The 27,379-nt window shown below is 33.8% G+C and overlaps 1 protein-coding gene across 4 annotated transcripts in view; it reads left to right on the top strand.

Annotated features, from left to right (window-relative positions):
* tw (Protein O-mannosyl-transferase 2) overlaps window positions 1–27,379 on the top strand; it is a 420,790-nt gene that overhangs the window by 345,319 nt on the left and 48,092 nt on the right. For 2 of the 4 annotated variants that reach the window (XM_073956337.1, XM_073956360.1), the window contains exons 10-12: window positions 16,244–16,392; window positions 16,463–16,685; window positions 16,751–16,897. In XM_073956337.1, the coding sequence (XP_073812438.1) occupies window positions 16,244–16,392; window positions 16,463–16,685; window positions 16,751–16,897 (519 nt within the window). Of the gene's footprint in view, window positions 1–16,243; window positions 16,393–16,462; window positions 16,686–16,741; window positions 16,898–27,379 lie in introns of all 4 variants that reach the window. The other 2 variants (XM_073956329.1, XM_073956348.1) reach the window with 1 other exon arrangement.

Below are 27,379 nucleotides of genomic sequence, written 5' to 3'. Positions count from 1 at the left end.
AAATGCTCAGTTCATTCTCTAAAACCTGGACCGATCTCTTATCAGCAAAACACTGATCAAGGCGAGCGATTATCGCTTTGAAATTTAAAATAGTGTTGAAGGCAGATAACTTGTCGTTTGCCGTTCCAACTATTTTATTTCGAAATATACCCATGGCTATGTAGTACGGTTCAGTATTCTCTTGGTAGTAGCTAATGGCAAAATGGGCGGCTTCTCGCCAGGCAGGGTAAGCTGCTAGGTCCCCTTTAAATTCTGGGAGAGATTTAATCAAATCTAATGACGTTCCCGTAGCACCGCCTAATGAAACTGGCTCGTATGTCTCTACTTTTTTTATTTGCAACTGTTGAAGTTGGCTCGCTATAATATTTAGTTGAGCCTTAAGTTCCTCTGTCATAACATCGACAGTAGCCGTGACTAACCCTATGATTTCGTCTCTAGTAGCCATTTTTTTCTATTTAAGCCAAATTTAAATTTATCAGATTTCCAATTTCAGTTCAACTTTTATTGAGTCTTTTTTTAACAAACAATTAAAAATAAGTATCTTTTGTTTAAGACAAATAACTTAATAATGCCGGTTTCTTGAAAATGAAGTGGTACTTACATTAATTTCATCATATTATCTGCTTTGTTGAGTTGATAGTATCTGCGTTGTTGAGTTGATAGTATCTGCTTTGTTGAGTTGATAGTATCTGCTTTGTTGAGTTGATAGTATCTGCTTTGTTGAGTTGATAACTCCCGGTTTTGTTTAAAGTCCGTCCGACTTTACCTTAAAGCCCGTCCGGCTTTTCTCTTTAAAGTCTGTCCGACTTTACTTTGAAAGTCCGACCGACTTTTCTTTTATTTGATTTTTGTTTTAGTTAAGATTTTTTTTAGTAAAAAATCTCCAAAAAAAAAAAATAACACTTTTGTTGGTGTATTACTTTGTCTTTCGTGTTTCACTCTGTTTAGTCGATTTCTATGAAATCTTATCATTTAGTTTTCCACACGAGACTTAAAATTCTTTTTGGTTTATTATATTGTCTTTTGTGTTTCACTCTGTTTAGTCGATTTCTATGAAATCTTATTTTTTAGTTTTCCACACTAGATTTAAAATTCTTTTTGATTAATTATATTGTCTTTTGTGTTTCACTCTGTTTAGTCGATTTCTATGAAATCTTATTTTTTAGTTTTCCACACTAGACTTAAAATTCTTTTGGTTTATTATATTGTCGTTCGTGTTTCACTCTGTTTAGTCGATTTCTATGAAATCTTATTTTTTAGTTTTCCACACTTAGACTTAATTTATTTTCCGAGATTTTTTTCATAAAATCTTATAACCGATTTACACCTTCTTTTCCGATTTTTTACAAAATCTTATAAACGATGTTCACTTTGGTTTTTGCGATTTCTTCATAAAATCTCACTGTTGGGCGCCAGTTAACGTTTTTACCGCTTATCACCTATGGTGATATGTTGAATTAGTAAAACAACGATTTTTCGGGATTGCTGTCCACTTATGTGGACGTGTAAATACAATCTGATTTTATTCTTTCATTTTGTGGTTTAATATAATTTGACAGAAGTGTGTGAAAATGCTTACCTTGCATTCTTCCAGCAAAAATGAATATTTACTGGTCGAATACCCGCACCACTAATAAGCGCATCAGCATTTCAACGACCAGGTAGTGGCGTGATGAAATATGATGCGCGAATTGTCTGCGCGTGTTATTACTACGAGGTAGGGCTAAATAATTAGAGTTAATAATTATTAACATACGTTAACTTACGTTAACTTATATATATATATATATATTTAGTAAATCCAGTGGATTTTCATTGTCAAATCCATTGCGTATAAATTCTCGTAAACGATGTTAACCCGAAAAGCTCTAATGTAAACATGGTTGAATTATTCCTTTTCACAATTTTTATGATGTGGAGGGGTATTTTTAATTCGATCGAATATACAGGGTAATCATGAATAAAAATTCCGTGCGGAAATCCTTCCTTTTCTCCAATTACATACAACAACAAACATTGTTCCACAACATCCCATACGGGACAAGGGAGACTTCTCTCATATCAATGAGTGCACCCCGATTCATATTTAGCTCAATGATATGGGACCTACTGTTTATCGCCGAGTCCGAACGGCGTGTCTTAAGACACCACTTGTGGAGAAGTTTTTCAAGGCTGAAATACTCAGGAAATGTCGCCAGCATTACTGAGGGGTATTTTGCCACCGTTGAAAAATGTTTGATGTTGACTGGCCGGGGAATCGAACCCCCGACCTTCTGCGTGCAAGGCGGGTGTGCATACCATTGCACCACGGTGGCACCCAATTACACAATCTTTTATTTCGATATTCTCCCGATTCGGTGAGAATATTCCATAATTAAGTGATTCAAGCAGTTTTCAAAGGTTTAAAATATAAGCTGTGTCTTTTTAAGTGATAATTAGTAATAATTATTACTAATGTTGCAGATTTTGACAGTTGTATCAAGGAAAAGTTGCTGAAAAATATTAGAAAAATGCTAGTAAGTAAAAAGACACACCTATTGATTTTAAAAGAATTTCACTTTTTAAAATTATTTTCTGTGCGGAAAATTCCGAGGGAAATATTCATGTTTGCCCTGAGAGTGAAACCGAAGATGTAGAATCCTAACGTTTCATATGTATATTAGGGTTAGTCATTTTTTTTAGATTCAAAATCTGTGGAAATAGCATATAGGGCAGGCAAAAATAAGCAGAATTGCGTTTTTACTTTACCACAAAATGCAATTGTAAATGGTATAGCGGCAAAACAGCTTATCTATTTCATTCGGTCTTTTGCTTTAAAATTTTTGACCCAGTTATCACTGTTTTTTTGGACATTATTGCAACTGTTTTTAAACGACATGGCGATGTGAACACAAACTATGAAAAAATAATTTAAAACTCAAAACGATATAAATTATGTATTATGACATTACTTCTGTATTGTCAAACTTTTATTAAAGAAACTTGTTTAGTTGGCCAACAACAAATTCTCCATTTCGATAGGATAAAATGTTGAGGTGAGGGAGGGGTGATCCATAGGTTATGTATCTCAGTTACCGTATATGATGAGCAGTGGAGGGAGAAAAGAACAAGTGAAATAAAAACAACCAGTATTAATTCTTTATATAAATATGATTGCTGTTTATTGTGTTTCTTTTCTTTCTACAACAAAGATTACCTTTTGTAATCTGGGGTTGGCGCAGAGACCTTGGTGCTTTCGCTTCTAAAGATAAAACAAAAGTGAACGCAGAGGTTCACGTGGCTCGCAGAGGATCTTAGTGATCGCAGAGGATCGTGTTGATCGCAGAGGATCTTCGTTTATTACTAATACAAGTACAATTATTTCAGTGGGAGAACAGTCTCTCCTATGTATCAAAATGAGCAAACCATCAACTTGTCAAAACTTTAGTAGATAATAATTGATGATCAAAAATCTTCTGATATAGGAGAGCAATTACTAATGTTGTAGGAATAAAACTTACCATAGTATTTGTGAACATTGAAAAATGGGATTACCAAGCAGGACTATAGGAAAAGTTTGGAGATTCAATCAACTGACATAATTTCGCATATGCATTTATCTATTGAAGTGCGATATATATACTAGTTCCCAAGCTTTGCCTTCGTCTGCCACAAAAACAACATTCAATACGCCTGAAGATCGGCTTAACCACCCGTGAAACGTAGCGTAATGGTTGAATGTGTGGAACTTCGGTAAACTCCTAATTTTTCAATGTATATAATAGGTCTAATAAGCTCAACTCGAAAGAGAATTAATTAAATATCACCATAAATAACCTTCGCCTTAATAAGGCAAAAATAAAAAAAAAATCTTTTTTTCTTCTGCTATAATATGCGAATCTTTTTTATTTTCCGCGAAAACGTACAACTTTTGCACTGTAATTACGGGTCCTCAGTACTCCTATAGCATGTAGTAAATATTAACACTTCTGATCAATATAATGAGTAGCGTTTTTTAATATTTTTTTTACTGTCAAAATTGAAACCTCCATACGTTTGGTGGCAATAACAAAAATTAGTATGGAAAACTGAAAACGTTTGACTTTTTTATATTTATAAAGTTGACGAACCCCGCAAACGTTTTAAGGACAATGATCTGCGAATCTACATCTGGAATGTTCGCACACTTTATAGAAGGTGCAGTTTACCCATTGGCAGATGTACTTGAAAAGTACAAGGCCGACATTACTGCCATACAGGATATAAGATGGATTGGGAAAGGCCTCACAACAACACCTAAAGGTGACGCACTGTATTATAGCTGCCATGAACCAAAGTATAAGTTTGGTAGCGGATTTGTAGTTGGTCGGGGGTTAAAACATCTTGTATTCACACTACTGAATGAAAGACTCGCTGCAATTCGATTAAAAGCAGTTTTATTTGCGCTCATGCTCCCACTGAAGACAAGGACGAACAGACCAAAGATATATTTTACGAGCGCTTAGAAGAAACTTATGACCGTTGCCCTGCCCATGACATTAAAACTAGACGATTTTAATGCCAAAATTGGAAAGGAGATTATCTTTGGCCCAACAGTCGGGAAATTCAGTCTCCACAGCGATACATCTGACAATGGTATGAGGCTGATAGACTGATAGCAGTACCAGATTTAAGCATCTCGATATTCATAAGGGCACCTGGCTGTCGCCAGATCAAAAAACACGTTGTGATAGATGAACGACATGCATCGAGCGTGTTGCATGTACGATCGTTTCGAGGTGCAAACATATACTCGGACCACTACCTTGTTGCAGCAAAGGTACGTACCAGATTAAACGTGGCAAACAAAGTGCGAACAGACACAACACGGAAGTTGAATATCGGTAAGCCACAATTACAACCGATAGCCACAGCATATTCCACTAAACTGGTCCAATTGCTTAATCAGAGCACTCCTCATCCCGATAACATATCAGGACAATGGCAAAACATTGTCCACTTCATGCAAACAGCCGCAAAATCAGTACTTGGATACCAAAGACCTTCACCAAGGAATCCATGGAGTGTCGTGCTGCTACCGAAGAGAAAAAAGCGGCATATAGGGCTACTTTACAATCAGTAGCAACGCGTAGCGCACGAGAGAGGTATCGGGAGAAAATGAGAGATGCGAAACGTCTTTTCCGCAGGAAAAAGAGAGAGAGAGATGGAAAAGCGGGAGTGTGAACAAATCGAGATGTACAGGAGACAGAATGAAGTCAGAAAATTCTACCAAAGAGGGAAACATCAAACTGATGGCTTTGGCACTGGCACTGGCACATCCTCCTGTAGAGACCAGCAAGGTAATTTAGTAACTGATACAGATAGTGTGCTAAGGATATGGAAAGATAATTTTTCCAAACCGTTGGTATTCAATAGTAGCGAAGATACCACAGATCCAATCCCAGACGAAGATACCGAACGACTAAACCCATGGTCAACGAAATAATTGGACCTTACCAATGCGTCTTTAGACCTGGCAAGTCCACCATCGACCAGATATTTACTCTGCGGCAAAGACCCAAGAGATGCGGATCGACAGCTATCACCTTTTTGTCGATTATAAAGCAGCCTTCGACAGCCCGCTACGTTCAAAGGTATTCCAAGCCATGCCTGAATTGGATATCCCCGCAAAGCTCATTCGGCTTTGTAAAATGACTATAACTGACACAAGATCTTCAGTTAAAATAGGAAAGATCCTCTCCGAAGAGTTTCGTACAAAAAAATGGTTTCAGGCAAGGAGTCAGCCTTTCGTGTGATCTTTTCAACATCCTGCTATAAAAGGTTATAAGTGAGGCAAACGACAAAAGAAGTGGCACAATCTACACCAATAGCCACATGTTACATGCTTATGCTGATGATATAGACATCATGGGACGATCAGTAAAGAAGTAACCGATACCTTTATGAAGGTCGAAGAAGAATCTGCTAAAGTGGGTCTGGCGGTAAACGGCTAGAAGACCAAGCTGATGGTGTCGACGCGCAATGCGTCCATTGAGCTTGAACCAACTGTTGAAGTTGATTCCTATAATTTTGAGGTAGTAAAAGTCTTCGTATACCTCGGCACCGCCGTAGACACAACAAACGACGTCAGTTGTGAAAAAACAAGAAGAATTGTATAGGCCAACTGTTGTTACTTTGGCTTAAGTAAGCACTTTAAAAACAAAGCCACAACTCGTCAAACAAAAATAACGCGGTGCACGCAGAATTGGCAGGCCAAAGAATAGATGGCGCAAACAAGTGTAGAGATGACAAGGCGCGTTATTTCAGAAAGCGAAGCACTAAACAGAAGAATTGGAGATCTTTTCTTAGTTCGGTCTATGGAACAAATGTGACAGCTAAGTAAGTAAAGGTAAGGTCACTGCATAAGTTAGATACTTTGTCGCTCAACTTCCCCTGCTCGATCAATCACGGATGCTAATTGGCTCACTGGCATCTCCTCTACAATTCCCTCTGCGGATACCGTAGTGTGCAGATCGCCGCTGGGCATCGGTTGTTGTCAGTTTGCTCACTTTGTTACACTTTGCTCTCACTGGAATAACTTGTAATTGTATTAGTATATGACATGGGATCCTCTGCGTTCACTTGTCATTAGTCAGTAGTCGAAGAATAACGTCTACGCGTTATTACTTAAAGGCCTCTGTCGCCACTACCACCGATTACAAAAGGTAATCTCTTTGTTGTTTATTTATTTATTTATTTATTTATTTATTTATTTAACCTACACAACAAGATATATAATCTTATAATTATAGTGCAGGTTCAAATGTGTTATGAATTATCCTTTTTTAATTGGACTTATATGATAGTTATTATAATTTTGTCAATTATTTGCAATATTCTTTTGAGTGTGCTTGGGCCCAAGATATTTTAGTTTTTTGACGGCCCGGATCATATAAATCAAAGATAGTAAAAATCCATTCACTAGAAAGGCGGAAACGGCTACTGCAAAAATAGAAAAATGTGCGAAGCATGATTTTGAAAATATCGCGGATTTACACGCATTTCAAAATGTATATTACCCGATACAGTTTTATTTCAGGATTATTTCCCATTTAAAGGAAAACTAGACTTATTTGCACAACCGCAAGATGCTAGTGTGTATTCGATAAGTGATTGCAATAATATACATATGTGCGTTTTTGCGTGAAATTTAACTAAAATAGAAGAATAACTCCGAATTATTTTTCTTAAATTTTTTTTAACTACCTCACAAAATAAATTTGTTAAATATTATTTTCTTACAAAAATGTTTATAAATTTGCTCAATATATTTATTGTTTTGCTAAAATTTGCAAACCGCATTAGATTTGTATAGATTTGGTTTCATTTGAATCTTCGCAACGTTTAGATTAGGTACAGTACGTAAATATTTTTTTTTGTTTTTTTTTACGTTCGGTCCCACGCCTCTAACACCCGCCCCTGCCGACCGAGGGGGCCACCTCCCCATTCGTAGGGAGCGCGTACACACCATAGACCGGACCATGGCGGGTTAGTAGTGGTTATAAATGTCAGCTACAGAGGAATCATCAGCCGACAATATATATTTAAGAATTCAATTAAGATTTATTTGCAATTAATGAACAACCTCGCTCGTAGGCAAATTTCTACTATTTCCGCATAAGGAGTTGTAGATACGCCGATTAACTGAGCTCAAGAAGTTAAATTAATTGCAGAGTTTAAATAATAAAATAAAAAACAGGAAACGGCACGCAAGATTACTGCATAATTCTACTGTTCCTTAAGAGGAGTTGTAGATAAGATGCCAGTATAACAATGTATGTATATAATAAAATTACACTATAACACTACAATAGGACTAATAATACTTCTGGCAAACCTGCTGATCATGATATTACATGCGTAAGATAGCATTTTTTATTACATGTGTTAGACTGGTTAGATCTACCGTGTTAAAAATGTTATTATATATTTCACATAAAGATCTAAGTGGGTTACTTGCTTCATAATTAGTTTTCACTAGAGATAACTTTATAGGGAGGAAGTTACGTGTTAAACGTGAGGGTACATTGAACATTATTTCACCGACTAAAAATGGCGAATCAATCAGACCACGTATAACTTTTATTATAAATAGCGCTCTTAACATAAACCGTCTTCTTTCTAGAGAAGGAAGATCTATTAACATCAAACGACTTTCGTAAAGCGGCAATGATACTGAAGTATCCCAACGTAATCCACGTAGCGCAAACAACAGAAATTGAATTTGAACTGACTCAATCTTATCAGAGTGGCATTTATAAAATTGACTCCATAAAACGCAACCATATTCTAAAACTGGACGGACTAAACTCACAAATAAACGTTTGGTAACGTATGGATCATCAAATTCTTTAGACCAGCGTTTTAAGAAACCTAACAATGATTTGGCTTTATTAACAGATTCTATGTGTAAGTGAAAGCGTAGTTTAGGATCTAGGATAATGCCCAGGTCAACAAATGATTCAACATTTTCCAGTTTGTAAGAGCCTATAAAATAATCAGAATGAATTTGTTGTGACCTGAAAAATTACAACTTTTGCATTTTTTAAGGTTTAGGGTCATACCATTTGCAGAACACCAATTCGTTAGAGAATGTAAATCGTATTGTAAATTAGAGGATTGATTTATGGAATTTATTTGAGAAAACAGCTTTACGTCATCAGCGTACATTAAAATGTTCGAAAATCGTATCGCCTGTGGAAGATCATTAAGATACAGGACAAAAAGGAGTGGGCCAAGATGACTACCTTGGGGAACTCCTGAAGACACTATTATGTCTCTGGACAGAAAATCATTGAATAATACTTTTTGTGTTCGACCTTCTAAATATGAAGCTAACCAAGATAAGAGAGACGATGGGAACCCCATAACATCTAATTTATAAAGTAAATGCTTATGCACTACCGTATCAAATGCCGTACTAAAATCAGTATATATTACATCAGTCTGATGTTTTTTAATAAAACCTTTATGAATATGACAAACAAATTCCATAAGGATAGTGATTGTGGATCTATTTTTCAAAAATCCAAGATACATAAACAATTTGTACTTTATTAAAACAAGTTCCAGTTATTTTGAATTCTTTCTTAATTCCGGGAAAATGTGCAACTTAGTACTCATATATTTGAGTACTAAGTTGCACATTTTCCCGCAAAACGCACGATTGGTTCTACAAGCCGGACACATATTTCATCAAGTTTAAAGGCTGAAGAAAACTGTGGAGTTTTAAAGCAAGAAGCATACGCTTAGGCTCTACAGTATTATGTATGAACCTAATAGAAAAGCTCTATGTTCGCTATGCAATATGATGAAAGTTGAAAGCCGGCAGCATTTTCTAGAACTGGGGAAAATCGATGGTGCTATCGATTCTTTTTTAAAATTCAATATCGATAGGTAGTTTTGTCCATCGATATTATCGGAATAAAAACCCCTAGCCTAAAATCTATTCAAATGAATAGAAATTATTGTATTGTTGATGTGAGAAAGTAGTTGTGAAGAGCAGTAGTAGTACTTTTGTAAAATAAAGAGGTTTTATTTAATTTGTTGTGTCTTTCTAATATACAAAAGCGATTATTTTTGTCTTTTGTATTTCTGTGATGTATTTGTGTAAAATGTCAACAAAAACAAAACCGTCATTTTTATTTCCAAATTAATGATGAAGACAAAATAGCGATAATATCTAATGTTGATAATATCGATAGTTTGCCAACTATAGCATTTTCTATGTCGTTGTCAATCGTTAAAAGAATTCAGATTCATAATCTTCCAACAGGTTTTGCTTACCGAAGAAGAACTAATATACAGTCGAACTTCTCTATAACGAAATTCCCTATAACTAATTTTTCTTTATAACGAATAAAAATTGAAAACACAAATTTTTCCGACACAATTGCACCTATTTTAACCTCTGTATAATGAACTTCCCTATAACGAATAATTCTCTATAACGAAGTTTTTTTAATGCACAAGTGAAAATTCGCACACATATATCTCTCTATAACGAATTTTTGAAAAACAATAAATGTGAAACAAAACACAGTCATCAGCCTTTTTTTTATTGAAGTTCACCCTAAAAGGAGACGCAAAACTCATTTATAAACGCTCTTGAAATAAAAATTGATTCAAAATACGTACAATTTCCAATGACAACTATGCATAGTTTCATTTAATTGCTTCAAGCTTCAAATGACTGATTTGCCATTTTGCCCCTGTTTCTCTATAACGAATTTTCTCTATAATGTAGTAATTTGTCGGTCCCCAACAGCTACGTTATAGAGAAGTTTGACTGTACATCTTAAATGGTCATATTGTAAACTGTAGCCAGTGCAATAATGGTAAATTTCATAATGATATGATATATCTTTCAACATTAGGCAGTCGGTTCTTATTTTTTTTTTTTAATTCTTACATATTGTCTGCTACGCAAGAAAAGGTCGTAAGTTCACTTCTTGGAAATCGCGTTTTTGTACTATCATTACAAGTCAAAACACGTCGTATGATATAAACAAAAAAAAAAAAAAAACGGTATTGTGTCGCGTTTTTCTATTTGCTTTCCGCCTGTCGGAAATGGTCGTAAGTCCACAAAGTGTGGAAATTTGAGTATGAAAAGGTCGTAAGTTCACAGGAAACACTATATTTTGAGTTAATACTACAGCTAATGATGTTCAGACATAATGACAAACGTCACCCATGGTTGGGGTACATTGCAAAGAAGCAGCCTACAACTTTGGACGATAATCGGATGATATTTGGCGGAGCCAAAAGACCGCGCCTTTGCACAAAAATCTGATAATTTATATTTAATAATTTAATTATTAATTTTGCAACGAAAATTTACACTAGACAGCTATTTTGCTTTATAAGCGCACGGATTACGAAAGGTGGACTCCTGGCATTTTGATTGATGCCAATGATGATGATGTGCTTTCAAATATCACGCATATTGCAAAATTTGTAAAAAATCAATTTTTTACTGTTTTTTGTCGTATGTCTTACTTAACATTATGAACAAAATCAAGTATTCTATGTATGTATATGTAATATGTAATAGGTCCTTTGTGCTTTACAAATAAAAATATTGATGTTTCCGCTGTCTGTCATAATCCCTGCCGTATGATCATACATTTGTATGTACTTGAATCATAAATTTTTTAAAGTTTTAAAAACGCTCCATTCTTTAAACCAATTCGATCTGGAGTATGATGCAAACGTGACGGATCTGTGTGGGTTTAAATACATGTCAACTTGAGATCAATGGTTTGAAATGAAATTTTCGGATCAGCGGAAGAATTTACCTCAAAAAATTAATAAGGGAATAAGTGCATTGAAGTTCTAACCCACATATATTTGGCATTCCGTTATTTAACCTCTACTTTAATTTGCATCAATGGAAAGGTCATAGTTCTTTTCCATATATTTAAAATAAAATGGTTCCACTACAAACAAATAAAACTGTGGATCCCGATATATATTTGGCTGAAAATCTGTTATCAACATATTTGGCATCAATGGAAAGGTCAAGAGTTTTTCTTCTACATACAACTTATGTGGATGGAACATATCTTCCAGGAATAAAGAAATAGTCATTATACTTAAAATTTTGCCAATTTTCACACAAAAGTTTCGGTCCATTTTACCCGCTAAGTAATATCTGATCATCATGTTAAATCGCAAGCCCTTCTTTGTCGTAAACTCAAACATTTCCTAAAATTTCGGGCCGATCAGACGGCCATTGCGACCTCCAGAGCCGCTGCAACATAAGATACAAATTTTGTTTTGGTCCATTCACCCCTTACGATCTTCACCAACAAATAATGGGGTCTCTTCTGGTCGGAACTTAACCTTCCCACAAAAATAGGTGCCGATCGGTATATATTTTTTTAAAATTTTAATGGACGAACTGACACACATGGTTAGATCGCTTTATCTCGTGGAGATATGAATAATGGCAACGGGGATCTGCGATGAATATTTCGCGATGTTAAATTAATATTGGACAAAACAAACTTATAATACCTTTTCAATATTGTATAGTAATGAATAAATATCTTACTTAAAAAAAATAAAAAAATAAAGGAAATGGTCGTAAGTCCCAACACAATTTCAGAACTATTCGAGGAAAAGGTCGTAATATACATAAAATAAACGAAGAATACTGCTATTAGCGCAATAATAAAATCTTTAATACAGAAAGCGGTAAAAATGTAAAATGTGTAAAACTGGATTAACGACCTTTTCGTGCATAGCAGACGATATATCGTCGGTGTCATGCTTAAGTGTTCCATACGCCATTTGCCTGATTCGAGAAAAACTAAAGTTAATGTTTAAGGCCATACAGGATAAAAATGGTGCAATAATCCAATACCTTAAGAGCTCAGTTCTACTTAACTAAACTCATAGAATATACCAGTAGTTTATTTTAGTCAGATATCTGTGATAGTCTAGAAGTTATGGCCAATTTTTATAATTGTAAAAGGTTGCTGAATTGTTCCAAGGAATCTTTTTTCATGTTTTTGGCCGTTTGTGTCACATGGAACACGTTTTGTCACATTTCAACCAAAACACTTTTTATCAATCGTGTTCCACCGAAGTGCAACTGTGGAGTTTAAAAAGCAGGACTTTAAATGAAATATTTATTTTTCTTATATAAATACAATAAAGACCATTATTATAGGTTTCCTTATCATTTATTTAAGGGATTGCCTCAACTTATCACTATTTTTTTGTGGTAAAAATTGCGATCGGACAAAACCGATTGATATTTTGCATTTCTAAGGTAACATAAAACATTTAAACGTGTTTTTCTTATAATACCATTTTTATAGTCGGTGTTCATTAGGGTTATGACTTTTTGAAATTTTTCCTCAAAAATGATTTCCTGTAGCAGGGATGAATGAACTTTTACCTATTAATCACTATGCTATCGTTTATTCCATTGAAATATAAAAAAAGTTCACGCACAAATCGATTTTAAAAAAATAATTTTTTGAAAAAATATATGAAACGAAAAAATTTTTTTTTTCAAAAAATTATTTTTTGTTGCACGAATGAATAAATATAAGCCTACTAATAACTATAATAACGTTTATTTCGTTCAAATAATAAAAAAGCCGCGAAAAAAGTCACTTTGAAAAAATTTTAAATTTTTTGTTTTTTGTTACAAAATTATATTTTTGATTAAAAGCGGTTACGACATTTTTACGATTCTCAGAATTGAATAAAAATAGTTAGAAATAAATTTTATGTCATTTTAATTATCTCATGTGGCTCTAAAGTTTATTTTCAATTATATATCTGTTTTCAGTGACTTCAAAAAATTGTCCATAATTTTGATAAATTCAAATTTTAAAATCATTTTGTGCGTGAGGTTTTTTCACCGAATCACCTTACAATTAAGATTTTATGTAATCTTATGGCAAAACTCATCACGCTATGATACAGGGATATGAGGTTGTAAAAAAGTCATAACCCTAGTGTTCATACTAGCTTCAAGTCGAATGGACGTTTTTAAGTACAGTATCGGACAAAACATTTGCAACAGACACATACAATTTAGTTTTAGCGCTATAATATTTGTAAAAATCAACTTTTTGTTCAATTTGTCAGCATTAAGGCGTTCTTTATACTCCAACGGAAACACCCACAATTAGTTTTTATACCGTATAACGGTGTTCCACTTTTAATAGCGCACTTAAAAGAAATATTCCATATTTCAGCAAGACAAAACATTTGCAACTCACTCCGCTGCTATATAAATAAGGCTCAAATTATGATTTTTTGCATTAATTTTTGGTCACATTCAGATTTTCATTAGTTAAGGGTCTCTTTAAGATTGAATACACCAATTTATAAAGTTAGAAAAGTTACATAATGAATAGAAACATAATATTTTAATTTAATTTTTATTTGGCACTTGTCACGTTTGGATAAGTGCTAGAAAATCTTATAACGGGGGAATATAATCTACTATTATCCCTCAAAATACCTTATAGTTTAATACGGAGTCCACTCAAAATAAATGAAATGCATTTTTTCACGCTTTTGTGTGATTTAGTCCGCTGAAGTCTATATAACGAGGGCCTGATGTGAATAACGGCCCCATACCGGGCCCATTTATGGAGGTTCCTTAAAACGACAGAAGTGACAAATGTTGTGTTTGTATCGGAATTAAACTTAGAAAAAAACATTACGATAATATAATAACATTTGGACGATATACAGACTGGAATTGTGTCAGTCTATTTCAGTAGAACGATCTAGTTCACTACGCAGTTCCAATCATCCACATCGTATGTATGAAAAAACTGCGTATAGGTAATTTCACACGCCATTTTTACATTACACATACTTTTTGGAACTTAGACAGTGAGCTAGGATCAACTAGGATCAAGATTGGGCCCCATATGGGCCGTTATTCACATCAGGCCCTCGTTATATGGACTTCAGCGGACTAAATCACACAAAAACGTGAAAAATGCATTTCATTTATATTGAGTGGACTTCGTATTCAACTATAAGGTATTTTAAGGGATAATACTAGATTATATTCCCCCGTTATACGATTTTCTAGGCCTTATCCTTTTCCAAACGTGTCAAGTGCCAAATAAAAATTAAATTACAATATTATGTTTCTATTCATTATGTAACTTTTCTAACTTTATAAATTGGTGTATTCAATCTTAAAGAGACCCTTAACTAATAAAAATCTGAATGTGACCCAAAATTGATGTAAAAAATCATAATTTGAGCCTTATTTATATAGCAGCGGAGAGAGTTGCAATTGTTTTGTCTTGCTGAAATATGGGATATTTCTTTTAAGTGCGCTATTAAAAGTGGAACACCGTTATAAGGTACAAAAACTAATTGTGGGTGTTTCCTTTGGAGTATGAAGAACACTTTAATGCTGAAAAATGGAACAAAATGTTGATTTTTACAAATATTATAGCGCTAAAACTAAATTGTATGTGTCTGTTGCAAATGTTTTGTCCGATACTGTATATTTTTGTGTACTTACATCAAAATTTTGTTTTTAAACTAGGGATTTTTTGTTTAAACGATTAATAAATTTTCGTTTTCATATAACAATACAATATTCAAAAATATTTGGATTTAGAAACTATTATTCTTCAGTCTTTAAACCAAGTCCTTTAAAACAATTTGTTCCATACGCCACATTATTCGTAACTTCGCAAAAATGGGCAATTTTTTGTTCCATACGCCATCATTTTTGGTGCGGAACAATTCGTTTTTGTCTCTTTTTGTTCCATACGCCAAACGACATGGATATGGAACTAAAAAGTTCAAAGTTGTTTTGTTCCATACGCCAGGCTTTATGGATATGGAACAAAATGACAAGATTTTTTGGGTCACAAAGCGGATATGGAACATACTGGCATCTGAATATCTCTGAAACTGTAGGAGATAGAGAAAAACCGACCAAAAAATCAGAAAGAGCATGGTTCAAAACCTTGTAAGGTACCTTTATCTCAAAATGTCAAAAATGGCGTATGGAACACTTAAGCATGACACCGACGATATTGCTTTAACAATAAATTGTTTTCAAAATATTAATAAAAATAAGCTAATACTACTATTGGCAATTTTCTGTGGGAATTAGAACCCAAAATGCCAAATGAGAACTAATGTGGATGAAAAATCTGGGGTATTCCAAAACGTGAACGTATATAGGTATTTTTTTATATTTTTTAGTTTTTGCGTCAATTCTGTTGGAGAATTTGGTTAAAAACTTGCAAATACCTAAAATCGGCGGAACTTTTGTATGAGAACTGTACCGACGAACGGATTATTTTCAATTCTAAATATCAAAGGACTAATATATTGTAATCTGTACCAAAATTCCAAAAATAATATTTAAAATATTGTGGACAATCTGTATTAAATGCATATACTTTGTGCGCTTGTGGTTATATTTCATATAAAATCATGAAGAAGAATATACTTATTGGGACTAAGAGAAAAATTATTTTCTAGTTTTTGGTACATTTGCAAATAAAACACTGTAACTTAATTTTTTCAATTATTTCTTTTTATTTCCGGATGCATCTATTTAGGTGATCCCCCATTCTGTTTATACTAGATTATAATTTATAAATGATTGAAAATGGATAGTAAAGAAAAACTGATTACTCTAATAGAATATGCATTATAATTTTGTATATATGTATATATATATTAGTTAACACTAGTCTTATTACTTTTTCAGTAACTGCAGAAAACTTCAGCGTATATGCCCCCGGATTTTTTTCTAGATTCATGGAGGCACACGCTGTAATGTTCCAAGGAAATTCTGGTCTTAAACCAAAGGAAGGAGAATCAACAAGTCGGCCATGGCAGTGGCCTATAAACTACAAGGTATTAATAAACTATCACTTTACATCATCACTTTACAAAAATTAACTAACATTATTATTTTATTGGCCAGGGGCAATATTTTTCTGGAAATGAATATCGCATATATTTGTTGGGTAATCCTATAATATGGTGGTGTAATATTTGCTTTTTGAATTTCTTCGTGTTCGTGTTTCTAAAAAATAAAATCAAGCAAAGACGACAAGAGGGTAAAATTAAAACAAATTTAAACACTCACTACAAAAGTGTTAAACAAATCTATTCGCACTCTTCATATAAATTGTGTGCGGCTAAAGGTAGCTAATTTAATCTAGTTAATGAATATGAAAAATACATAGCACTTACATAAAAGTTATTGCAGATGACAATTTGGATCGGCCTCTCCTTAATGCTGCAATGTGGTTATACCTTGGATGGGCAATTCACTACTGTCCCTTTTGGATAATGGGCAGAGTGTTGTATTTCCACCATTATTTTCCGGCACTGGTTTTTAATTCAATGCTCACAGGTAAATATGTATATAAACTATAGACTTTGTATAGTTCTCTTTATTTTCTGATGTACTTTAGGCAGTTCCCTATATATATGTATATATATATATATATATATATATATATACTAGCATGTGCCCGCTACTTCGTTAGCGGAAGTGACACATTATAAAGAAAGTCTCAACATTAAAACTATTTTATTTAATAGAAATTATTTTATTTCTTTATTTCGTTTATGGCAAACATGTTCCTTACAAAGTATCGCTTACTAATATTTATTCTCTAACATTTGTTTAAAAGTTAATTTTATTTTAAATATTCATAATTTCAAAAACAATTTTAATTATGTAAAGTATTATTCTAATTTATATTAATTTTATTTTAAATAGCAAAATGCCCGCTACTTCGTATGCGGAAAGCATATAAAAAACAAATAAACAATATATAATATGGAAATGACAAACACTGAAAATTTGGTCGCACTAATACCAATTTTAATCAATATTTATTTTTATCTTAGTACTGTACGTACCCCTTAAGTTCGATTTTCAAAAAGGTCAGCCGTATATCACCCTTACACATTAACAGCGAGATCAACGTTGGACACCAATACACACCCTAACTCCAAAAAATAAAAATTCCAGCACTGTCCCTACACCCAAAAACAAATTGAGTTCCATTAAGTAATTTTCGTATACTTTGGTACGTATTTCGACGACATATCTCAGCCATACACGGACATTAATACAAAATAATTACAGTAAATTCCATAATAATTACAGTAATTCCAAATCTCAAGATTCCAGCTGTATCCGTTCGTCCAATTCCAAATTGTACCAAACTAAGTATCAAGTCGAACTCTTCGTACCCATAAGTAAGATTTTCCAAAACTACCTCAATCCTTCACTTTAGTAGTAATCTTACTTCCTAATTTCAGGATTCAAACTCTATCTCTTAAACCAAATTAAAATTGTACTAAATTTAGAACAATTTAGAATTTTCGAACCAATTTTCAAAACTTCCGCAACGCATCAGGGCTACAATAATCATACTTTCAAATTGCAGGATTCCACCGCTATCCGTTCACCTACATACAAATTGTACTAAATTTAGTACCATTTAGTGCTTTTCGTAACCTTAAGTTTGCTTTTTCAAAACAACCTGAATCCTACTCTTCGACTGCAATTCCAAATTTCAGGATTCCAGCTCTATTAATTCACCCGAATCCAAATTGTATAAAATTTAGTACCATTTCCTTCCCAAACAAAAATTTCAGGATTCGAGCTCTACCCGTTCACCCAAATCCATATTGTACCATATTTAGTATCATTTAGTACTTCTCGTACCCATACGTACGACTTTTCAAAATTTCCTCAATACTACACTCCTACAGTAATCTTAATTCCTAATTCCAACACTATCCGTTTACTAAAATTCAAATTGTACCAAATTTAGTGCTTTCTGTACCCATAAGTACGAATTTCCAAAACTCAATTCTACTGTCCGCCAGTAATTTTAGTTCCAAATTTCAGAATTCCAGCTCTATTCGTTCATCCAAATCCAAATTGTACCAAATTTAGTACCATTTAGTACTTTTCGTACCCAAAGGTACGAATTTCCAAAACTATCTCAATCCTATACCCCTACAGTAATCTTAATTCAAAACTTTAGGATTCCAGCTCTATCCGTTCACCCAAATCCAAATTTATTACTGCTCGTATTCATAAATACGAACTTCCAAAACCATATCCTTATTTCAACGCCATTTCCCAACCTTGATTCCCATACCAAATTTGAAGATTCTAGCTTTATCCATTAAAATATGCAATTGGTACCAAATTTAGAAACTTTTAGTACTTTTCGTACACTTATAGGTCGAGTTTCTAAATACCCTTTGGTACATCTTCCTAACTCTCCATCAATGACCACTCGTTCAAAATTTCAGATTTCTAGCTCTTCGCGTTCGCCTAATACAATGGATTCCATATTTAGTACACTTTAGCACTTTTCGTACCTTTCTACGACGAATTTCCAAAAACCCCTTTATACAAAAACAAATTGTACCAAATTCTGCACAATTCGATTTTCCAAAACAACCTTAATCCTTCACTTCAACAGTAACCATAATTCCAAATAACAGGATTCCAGCACTATCCGTGCGCTTAAATCCAAGTTGTGCAATTTGGTACATTTCGTACCTATAAGTACGAATTTCAAAAACTACTTCCATCTCAATCCTATAATCCAACAACAGTCGGACCAAATTCCAGGATTCCAGCTCTATCCGTTCCCCCAAATCCAAATTGTACCACAGGTAGTACCACTTAGTAATTTTCGTACCCTTACTACCTCAGTCCTACACTCCAATAGTAATCCTAATTTCAAATTTCAGGACTCAAACACTATCCGTCACCCAAATCCAAATTCTACCTCTATAGCCTACCGCGAGCGGGTTGCAAATTCTAACTCTTTCCGTTTACTAAAATTCATACTTTAAATTAAAATAAATAAAATTAAAATACTTAAAATTCAGGATTCCAGTTCTATCCGTTCACCCAAATCCAAATTGTAATAAATTTAGTACCATTTAGTACTTTTCGTACACATAAATACGATTTTCCAAAATTTCCCCAATCCTATGCTCCAACAATAATCTCAATTTCATATTTCAGGATTCCAGCTCTGTCCGTTCACTCGAATCCCTATTGTACCAAATTTAGTACTTTTCGAACACATAAGTACGAATTTCCAAAACCACCCCCATATCTCAGTCCTACACTTCACAGTAATCTTAATCCCAAATTTCAGGTTTCCAGCTACATACATACGTTCACCCAAATCCAGATTGTACTAAATGTAGTACCATTTAATACTTTGCGTACCCATAAGTACGAATTTTCAAAACTACCTCAATTCTACACCCCACCAGTAATCTCAATTCCAAATTTCGAGATTCCAACTATATCCGTTCACCCAAATCCCCATTGTCCCAAATTTAGTACCATTTAGTACTCTTCATTCACATAAGTAAGAATTTCCAAAACTTTCCCAGTCCTACACTCCAACAGTAATATCAATTCCAAATTTCAGGAATCCAGCTCTATCCGTTCACCCAAATCCAAATTGTACTAAATTTAGTACCATTTAGTACTTTTCGTACACTCAAGATTCCAAAAACCCTTTGGTGCATCTTTCTTACTCTTCATCAGTGATCCTCAGTCCAAATTTGAGGAATCAAACTCTATCCGTTCACCCAAATCGAAACTGTACCAAATTTAGTGCTATTTAGTATTTTTCGTACCCTATGTACGAATTTCTAAAACTTCCACAATACTAAACTCCACCAGTAATCTCAGTTCCAAATTTCGAGATTCCAGAGCTATCCGTTCACCCAAATACCCATTATACAAAATTTAGTTCCATTTAGTACTTTCCGTACACATAAGTACTAATTTCCAAAACCACCCTCATATCTAAATCCTACACTTCAACAGTAATATTAATTCCAAATTTCAGGTTTCCAGCTCTTTCCGTTCATTCAAATCCAAATGGTACTAAATTTAGTACCATTTAGTGCTTTTCGTACGCATAAGTACGAATTTTCAAAACTACCTCAATCCTACACCCCACCAGTAATCTCAATTCCAAATTTCGAGATTCCAGCTTTTATCCGTTCACCCAAATCCCCATTGTATCAAATTTAGTACCATTTAGTACTTTTCATACACATAAGTACGAATTTCCAAAAGTTCTTCAATCCTACACTCCAACAGTAATCTCAATTCCAAATATCAGGATTCCAGCTCTATCCGTTCACCCAAATCCCTATTGTACCAAATTTAGTACTATTTAGTACTTTTCGTACACATAAGCACGAATTTCCAAAACTACCCTCATATCTCAATCCTACACTACAACAGTAACCTTAATTCCGAGTTTCAGGTTTCCAGCTCTTTACGTTCACCCAAATCTAAATTGTACTAAATTTAGTACCATTTAGTACTTTTCGTATACATGATTGGTAATTTTCCAAACCATTTCCTTTTAGAAGCACCACTTCCCAACCTTGATTTCCATACCAAATTCCTATATTCCTGGGGCCTATTATTGATTTCATTAATTATTTAGCGATTTCTTCAAATTACAGATTTTGAAATTGAATAGCTATGACTGTACATCTCCATATACGATAAAATTCTTAATGGCAAATAAATAGTGTTAATATGCACAATTTTATTGCACTTTCATTGATTTGCAAACAGTTAGTTATTCACGACATCTGTTGCAATGGAAGATAACAAATGTCTTGTCTTTCTATTATTTAGTGGTTTACGATAAAATAAGTGCGCCTAGAAGTAAACTACAAAATTTGAAGTTATGTGTGATCGTTTACGGTATCATGAAGTTATAGCATTGTTAATTTGACACATGTCTTGCAGAGGGCCAACTAAGTGCATAAGTACGTAATAATAATGAAAAATAAGGATTTTTGTTGTTGTTATTTTTTGTGGTTCCAGGACGAATTTTCTAAAACCCGGCCTTATCTCGCACATTTGCATCAACAGTGACCCACTGGTAAAATTTCGAGCTCCTAGCTTTAGCCGTTTTGGCTGGGCGTTGATGATGAGTCAGTCAGTCAGTCAATCACTTATCACCAAGCTCATTTATATATATAGATATATATTGGAATTATACAGTCATGTTGCAATTAATTGACAATACAAATACATTTGCATATGCCGTTTTTAAAATACGCATAATTTATATGTAGATTGACTATGTAACCACACAACACCACAGTAATCTACTGCCAAAGTCCAATATTTAGTGGAATAATTTGTTCAAATATCTTTTGAGTGTGCTGGGACCCCAAGATGTGTTAGTTCGTTTTTTATGGCCTATTAGTTGTGAAAATCCATCCGCTGCTACTGCAAAAATAGAAAGCTGCTCGAACAATGTTTTTAAAAATATCACTTAGTATATATGAATATCTCAAACGGCGTGGAAACAACATCGGGCCAAAAAGGGTTAATGAAATTCGTTTAGATCGTTGTATTTTTTCATGGTTGATGGTGAAATCGGATGCGCATTAAAAGTGCATGCATTTTGTCCAAATTATAAGCGTTGTACAGTCTTTTACACACTAAATCTTGGTAAATATATTCAAATATAGCTGTGTTCCTTTACTTACCTGAGGTTACCATTTTAACCATTTGTTACCATTTTTAACCTGCAAAGCGTTCCTTAACCCCGAAATGTGGCAAAACTGGAAGCAATTTTTAAGAGAGTGAGAGGGGAGAGAGAGCGAAAATGGCTTTCTCTTCTACCACAGGCTACCAGCAAAATTTCTGCAGGTAGAAAATGGCAGAACTGATTTTTCGGCGATTATTTCACAAAATGGACGAAAAAACGATGAAAAAGTCGAACACTGACAACACTAAATTAAAAACTGTGAAATAAAAGACGAAAATTGATTCTTTTATGTTTTTTCTGACATTGCTGCCGGATCTACCATTTTCCGTTCCTTTACTTTTCTGGTAAAAATGTTCATGAGAGAGCAATTTTGAACAATTTTGACACTTTTCTCTTTTACCACTCTTACCATTAAAAAAGTAAAGGAACAAAGCTTATGTTATGTATTACCTTATAAATGTGTCTAATAGTATTAGTATGGCAACTCTATACTTTTGTTTGTGTTTTTGACATTCATAATATATGGCAACCATATATGAACAATTTTTTCTACTTTTGAATAAAACTGCCTTTTTTAGTCTTAAGTTAACTTCTTGTAAATAAACATTAAACAACTGAATTGAAGTAAAAGCAGTCTCATTCTTTGGATTTAACATATGTTGTCAGAAGTGGGATAATGCCGTTGGACAACGACGATTATAAGCAGCTTGCAAAGTTGATTGCTGAAGCTCTGCAACAATCTGTTGGTTCAACACCGACAAAGCCAACCAGTGGCGATGGATCAAGAACAGCAAATGCGGCTGTATCCATCTCGCAGTACAAAAGTTCAGAAGGAACATTGGTGAAAGATTATTTCGAAAGATGTGAATGGGCACTGCAGTTGGGGCGTGTGCCAACGAGTGAATACAAGAAGTTTTTGTTAGTTCACATGGGACCAGAACTTAATAACGCTCTCAGGACGTTGGTAAGTCCTAAGTCACCAACTGAAGTCGAATATGATGAAATGAAGCGGAAGCTGTGTGACCATTTTGATGGCAAGAAAAACAAATATGCAGAAAGCATTAATTTTCGAAACATCATACAATCAAAGGAGGAAACAATATCGGCCTACACATTACGTCTACGGCAAGGAACAGCACATTGTGAGTATGGTGAATTTTTAGACAGGATGTTGACGGGACAATTTCTTTGTGGCCTTGAGGCACGGAATATATGTGATGAAATAATTGCAAAAGAGCCTACCACATTTAATGATGCATATGATATTGCTGTAAGGTTAGAAGCTTCACACAAATCGGCGAATGAAATGAAAGCAAACAACCACCATGATGCCGGAGAAGAAGCAACGCTTAAGGTAGGATTCAGCAACGTCAAGTTCAAGCGGAGCGAAAAGACATCGAGTCCAATAGATAAGAAATGCCAGGGTTGTGGTGGACCGCACCAAAGAGAAAATTGTAAATTCCGGAATGCAGTGTGTTTTGCCTGTAGAAAGAAAGGCCATATCTCAAAAGTGTGCAAATCCAAGACATATCAGGTGGATGCTGAAGACAAATCCGACGATTTGGATGCTGTGCAGAGTTTAAATCACATGCTTCAAAAGAATGGTAAGGTAAAGAAGCACGTTTTAAATGTACGGATAGAAGATGTGATTATCCCAATGGAGTTAGACACAGGGTCTCCGTGTGGAATTGTGAGCGAAGACACCCTGTCAAAAATAAAGAAGAATGCCAAAATAATCAAGACGGAAAGGCAATTTACAAGTTATAGTGGTCACAAGGCGCAATGTCTTGGCCGTATAGTAGTCAATGCACAAATTGGTTCCAAAGCAAAGAAATTGAACTTATATATCGTCAAAGGCAAATGTGATTCGTTGCTGGGAAGAGAGTGGATCACACATTTTGTTGATGAAATTGATTTCAAAGCGGTATTTGGGTCTACGGATGGTGTCAATTCAATTAAAACGACAAATAAAGAATTAAGTGAAAAAGAGAATGACGCTTTACGGCATGTACTAGGTCAATACGAGGATGTCTTCGGTGATGTTGCAGGAAAGTTAGATATGCCACCTGTTAAAGCAAACTTTCTACCTGGAGCCAAGCCAGTATTCGCACGTGCCCGTGAAGTACCAATAGCCTTGAGAGATAAATATGCGGCAGAAATAGACAATAAATTGAAAGCGGGACTTTACAAGAGAGTCGAATTTTCCGAATGGGCGTCGACAACCCATGTAGTAGTTAAAAAGAACGGCAAGATAAGAATCACAGGTAACTATAAACCTACGGTAAACCCAAGAATTATCATTAGACATCGGATTTTAGCATGTTTTTTATTTCTTATCAGATTGGACTCAAATTTTGGATCTAGGCGTTGTGAGGGTCAATTTTTCGATATTTGGGGTCATATCAAAAATATGCAAAAAATATGCAAAATACATGCAAAAAATATGCAAAATATATGCAAAAAATATGCAAAATATGCAAAAAATATGCTAAATATGCAGGTGTTTTTTTGACAAAAATCGTTAATTATATCTAGAAAATCATCAAAAACGCATTCTAAATTAAGTTTTTTGACGTTTAACATAGTTTTTTTGCAGATTATTATGTTATTGAGACTCTCCAGATATTCCGCCACAGCAATAAATCTAGACTAACAAGACTTAAATCAGTTTTCACAAGGTGAGAAAATGTCAAATAACCCAGCATTCCTATTACAACATAATTTGCCTTCTATACAAATGTAGATAGATAATGGAATAATTTCAAAAACTCAATCAGAAATGTCAAAATCAACATGTCCAAATATGGTGATAGTCTAATCGGCCAAAATTGTCTAGCAAAAAAAAAGAGCTAGAGTTAGTCATCGCTATTCTTCTTTAGATAAAAGCGCAATTTTTTCTAGTTTTTGGAAAAAGGGTTCGTTTTTTAGCGCAAAATGGGAAAAAGTACTAAAGTACCATTTACGATTCCAGGTTCTGGAATATAACTATAATTAGAAGTATACGTTTTGAATATCCACCTATAGATTTTAATATATTTTATAGTGTTTAGTCCTATATTTGTGGTCAAAAAGTTTCTTTGGAAAAATGCTCTAACTGCAGCTTTAATATTGATGACATGGTTTTAGTTTAATGCACTAAAAATACATAATTTTATATGTATATTTTAAGTATACAACCGCTTAATGCAGAATTGGGAAATGTTCACTCCTCGGCGAAAAGTAATGCATTATTTTTAGATTCACTTTTGCCAGTTTTGTTGAGATGTGTATTTATTATTGATGTAAAATAATTTCAGCTTAATCTCGGGTTTTGTTGTTTTCAAATTTTTAAAAACAACAAGTTTTATTTAATTGGGATATAGTTAAAATTGATGCGAAGAACACCAAATGATTAGTTCAAAATGACATCACTCAGAAAAACCACACAATAGCGTGGTAGTGGTAAAATAAGTCAAACCCTTGGAATTATCTTTAACATGGCAAAACCACTCACATATTTCTGCTAGAAAAGCATTTGGAATGCTAAAAAAATATAGTTTTTTCATTCCTGCTACAGGAAAACAATTTTGATAACACAGTCAAAAAGAAAATATACAATTAATTAACTTATACCTGACCGTGTACTCGATAATTTGAACTAATTATTACAAATATTTCGAATTTGGACAGTTGTTTAATGGAGGAGTTGCTGTAAATTTTTTTTCAGAAACATTTAGAAAAGTAATCGAGTACAAGGATATAGCACATTTTGTAACACATTAGTCTTGTTGTCTAGGATATAAATAAATATACTAAGAAAAATGTTCGCCGCAATATTGTCATTAAAGTTGCCAAAGGCACTATACACCTAAAAGGCAAAGATTTCAAGGAATCATAATTTTCAAAAAAATTAAATTTCACACTTGTCCGTGTTTTGCTTACATCCTGATGTATACTTTAAAAACGTCATATTTCTAGCTCTACTTTCACAATCTGATTGGCGTTTTCTGTAATTTGGGAAATTGAGTCTTGTTGCATGGTAAATTGGTAAAAAGTAAGGAAAGGAACAAATACGGGCAATGCCAATAAAAATGTCCGGATTGTCGTATAGAAAAATCTCACTATTTTTAACACTTAGAGCACGTAGAGTATTATATAACTACCACGAGTTATTTAATCATAGAAAATAATTTATTTTCTTTACTATTCGTTAATCCGGACAATTTGATAATTCGGACACCGCCAAAACCTCTGGTGTAGGGATTATCGAGATTATACTGTATATATAGGTTCAATATCCAAATCTGAATCGATTCTTACTAAAATAAACAGGGATCGCCCTAGGGCCAAAAAATCTCCAATTTTTATGCGAATTGGTCTATAAATGTGACCTGTACTTTGTTTTCAAAAAGACCTGACCAGATGGATAAGTGCGAATCTATGCAGATCATCAAAAGGAACTGTGGGTCTACTTCGTTTCCTTTTGCATGTTGCAAACTCATTCACTAAGACAAAATACCTTAGGGTATTAAAATATAGTTATCAGTGCAATCATGAATAAAAATTCAGTGCATAATTTGTTTCTTTCGATTCGACTAGAATAGAATGTTTCTAGTCGATTCGACTAGAATATGCCATCATGAAGCGAATCTAGTAGCTTTCAAATTTTAACAAATATTTATTTTAAAAGAGTTTCACTTTCTAAAATTATTTTCCGTGCGGAAAATTCGGACGGAAATATTCATGTATATGTTATATGTTTTTATATGTTATATGTTTTTAGTAAAATATGAAAGATTTTATGTAATATTCAATATTGTCTTAGTCTTAATTTCTAGCTCATTTGTTATTCTGTCACACAATTTGGCCGAGCAGAAACTATCAACATATTTGGATACGTTCATTTTGACATTTCTGATTGAATTTTTGAACAAATTTGTATTAGAAAGCAACTTATGTTGTAATAAGAAGGCTGGGTTATAGGAAATTTTCTAAGTCTTTTAGTCCAGATTTATTGCTGTGGCGGAATAATAATTAATAACATAATAATCGGTTAAGAAATCGACGTTTAACGACAATAAACTTAATTTAGAACACCCTTTGATGACTTTCCAAATTTAATTTGACGATTTTCGTCGAAAAAATTAGTTGCATATTTTGCATATTTTTTGCATATTTTGCATATTTTTTGCATATTTTGTGCATATGCAAAATATGCAAATATGCAAAAAAATAAAAAATATGAGCCTGTCATTGCATTCAGTTTTCTTCAAAACAAATTTTGGTCCAATCAGAATTTTCGTATCTTTATTAATAAAAAATATGCA

Source organism: Musca autumnalis, unplaced genomic scaffold (genome assembly GCF_047663935.1).
Source record: "Musca autumnalis isolate F117 unplaced genomic scaffold, ASM4766393v1 scaffold_1, whole genome shotgun sequence".
NCBI lineage: Eukaryota > Metazoa > Arthropoda > Insecta > Diptera > Muscidae > Musca > Musca autumnalis.
Note: the sequence above shows the minus strand (reverse complement) of the source record. Positions and strands in the feature narration are given on the sequence as shown.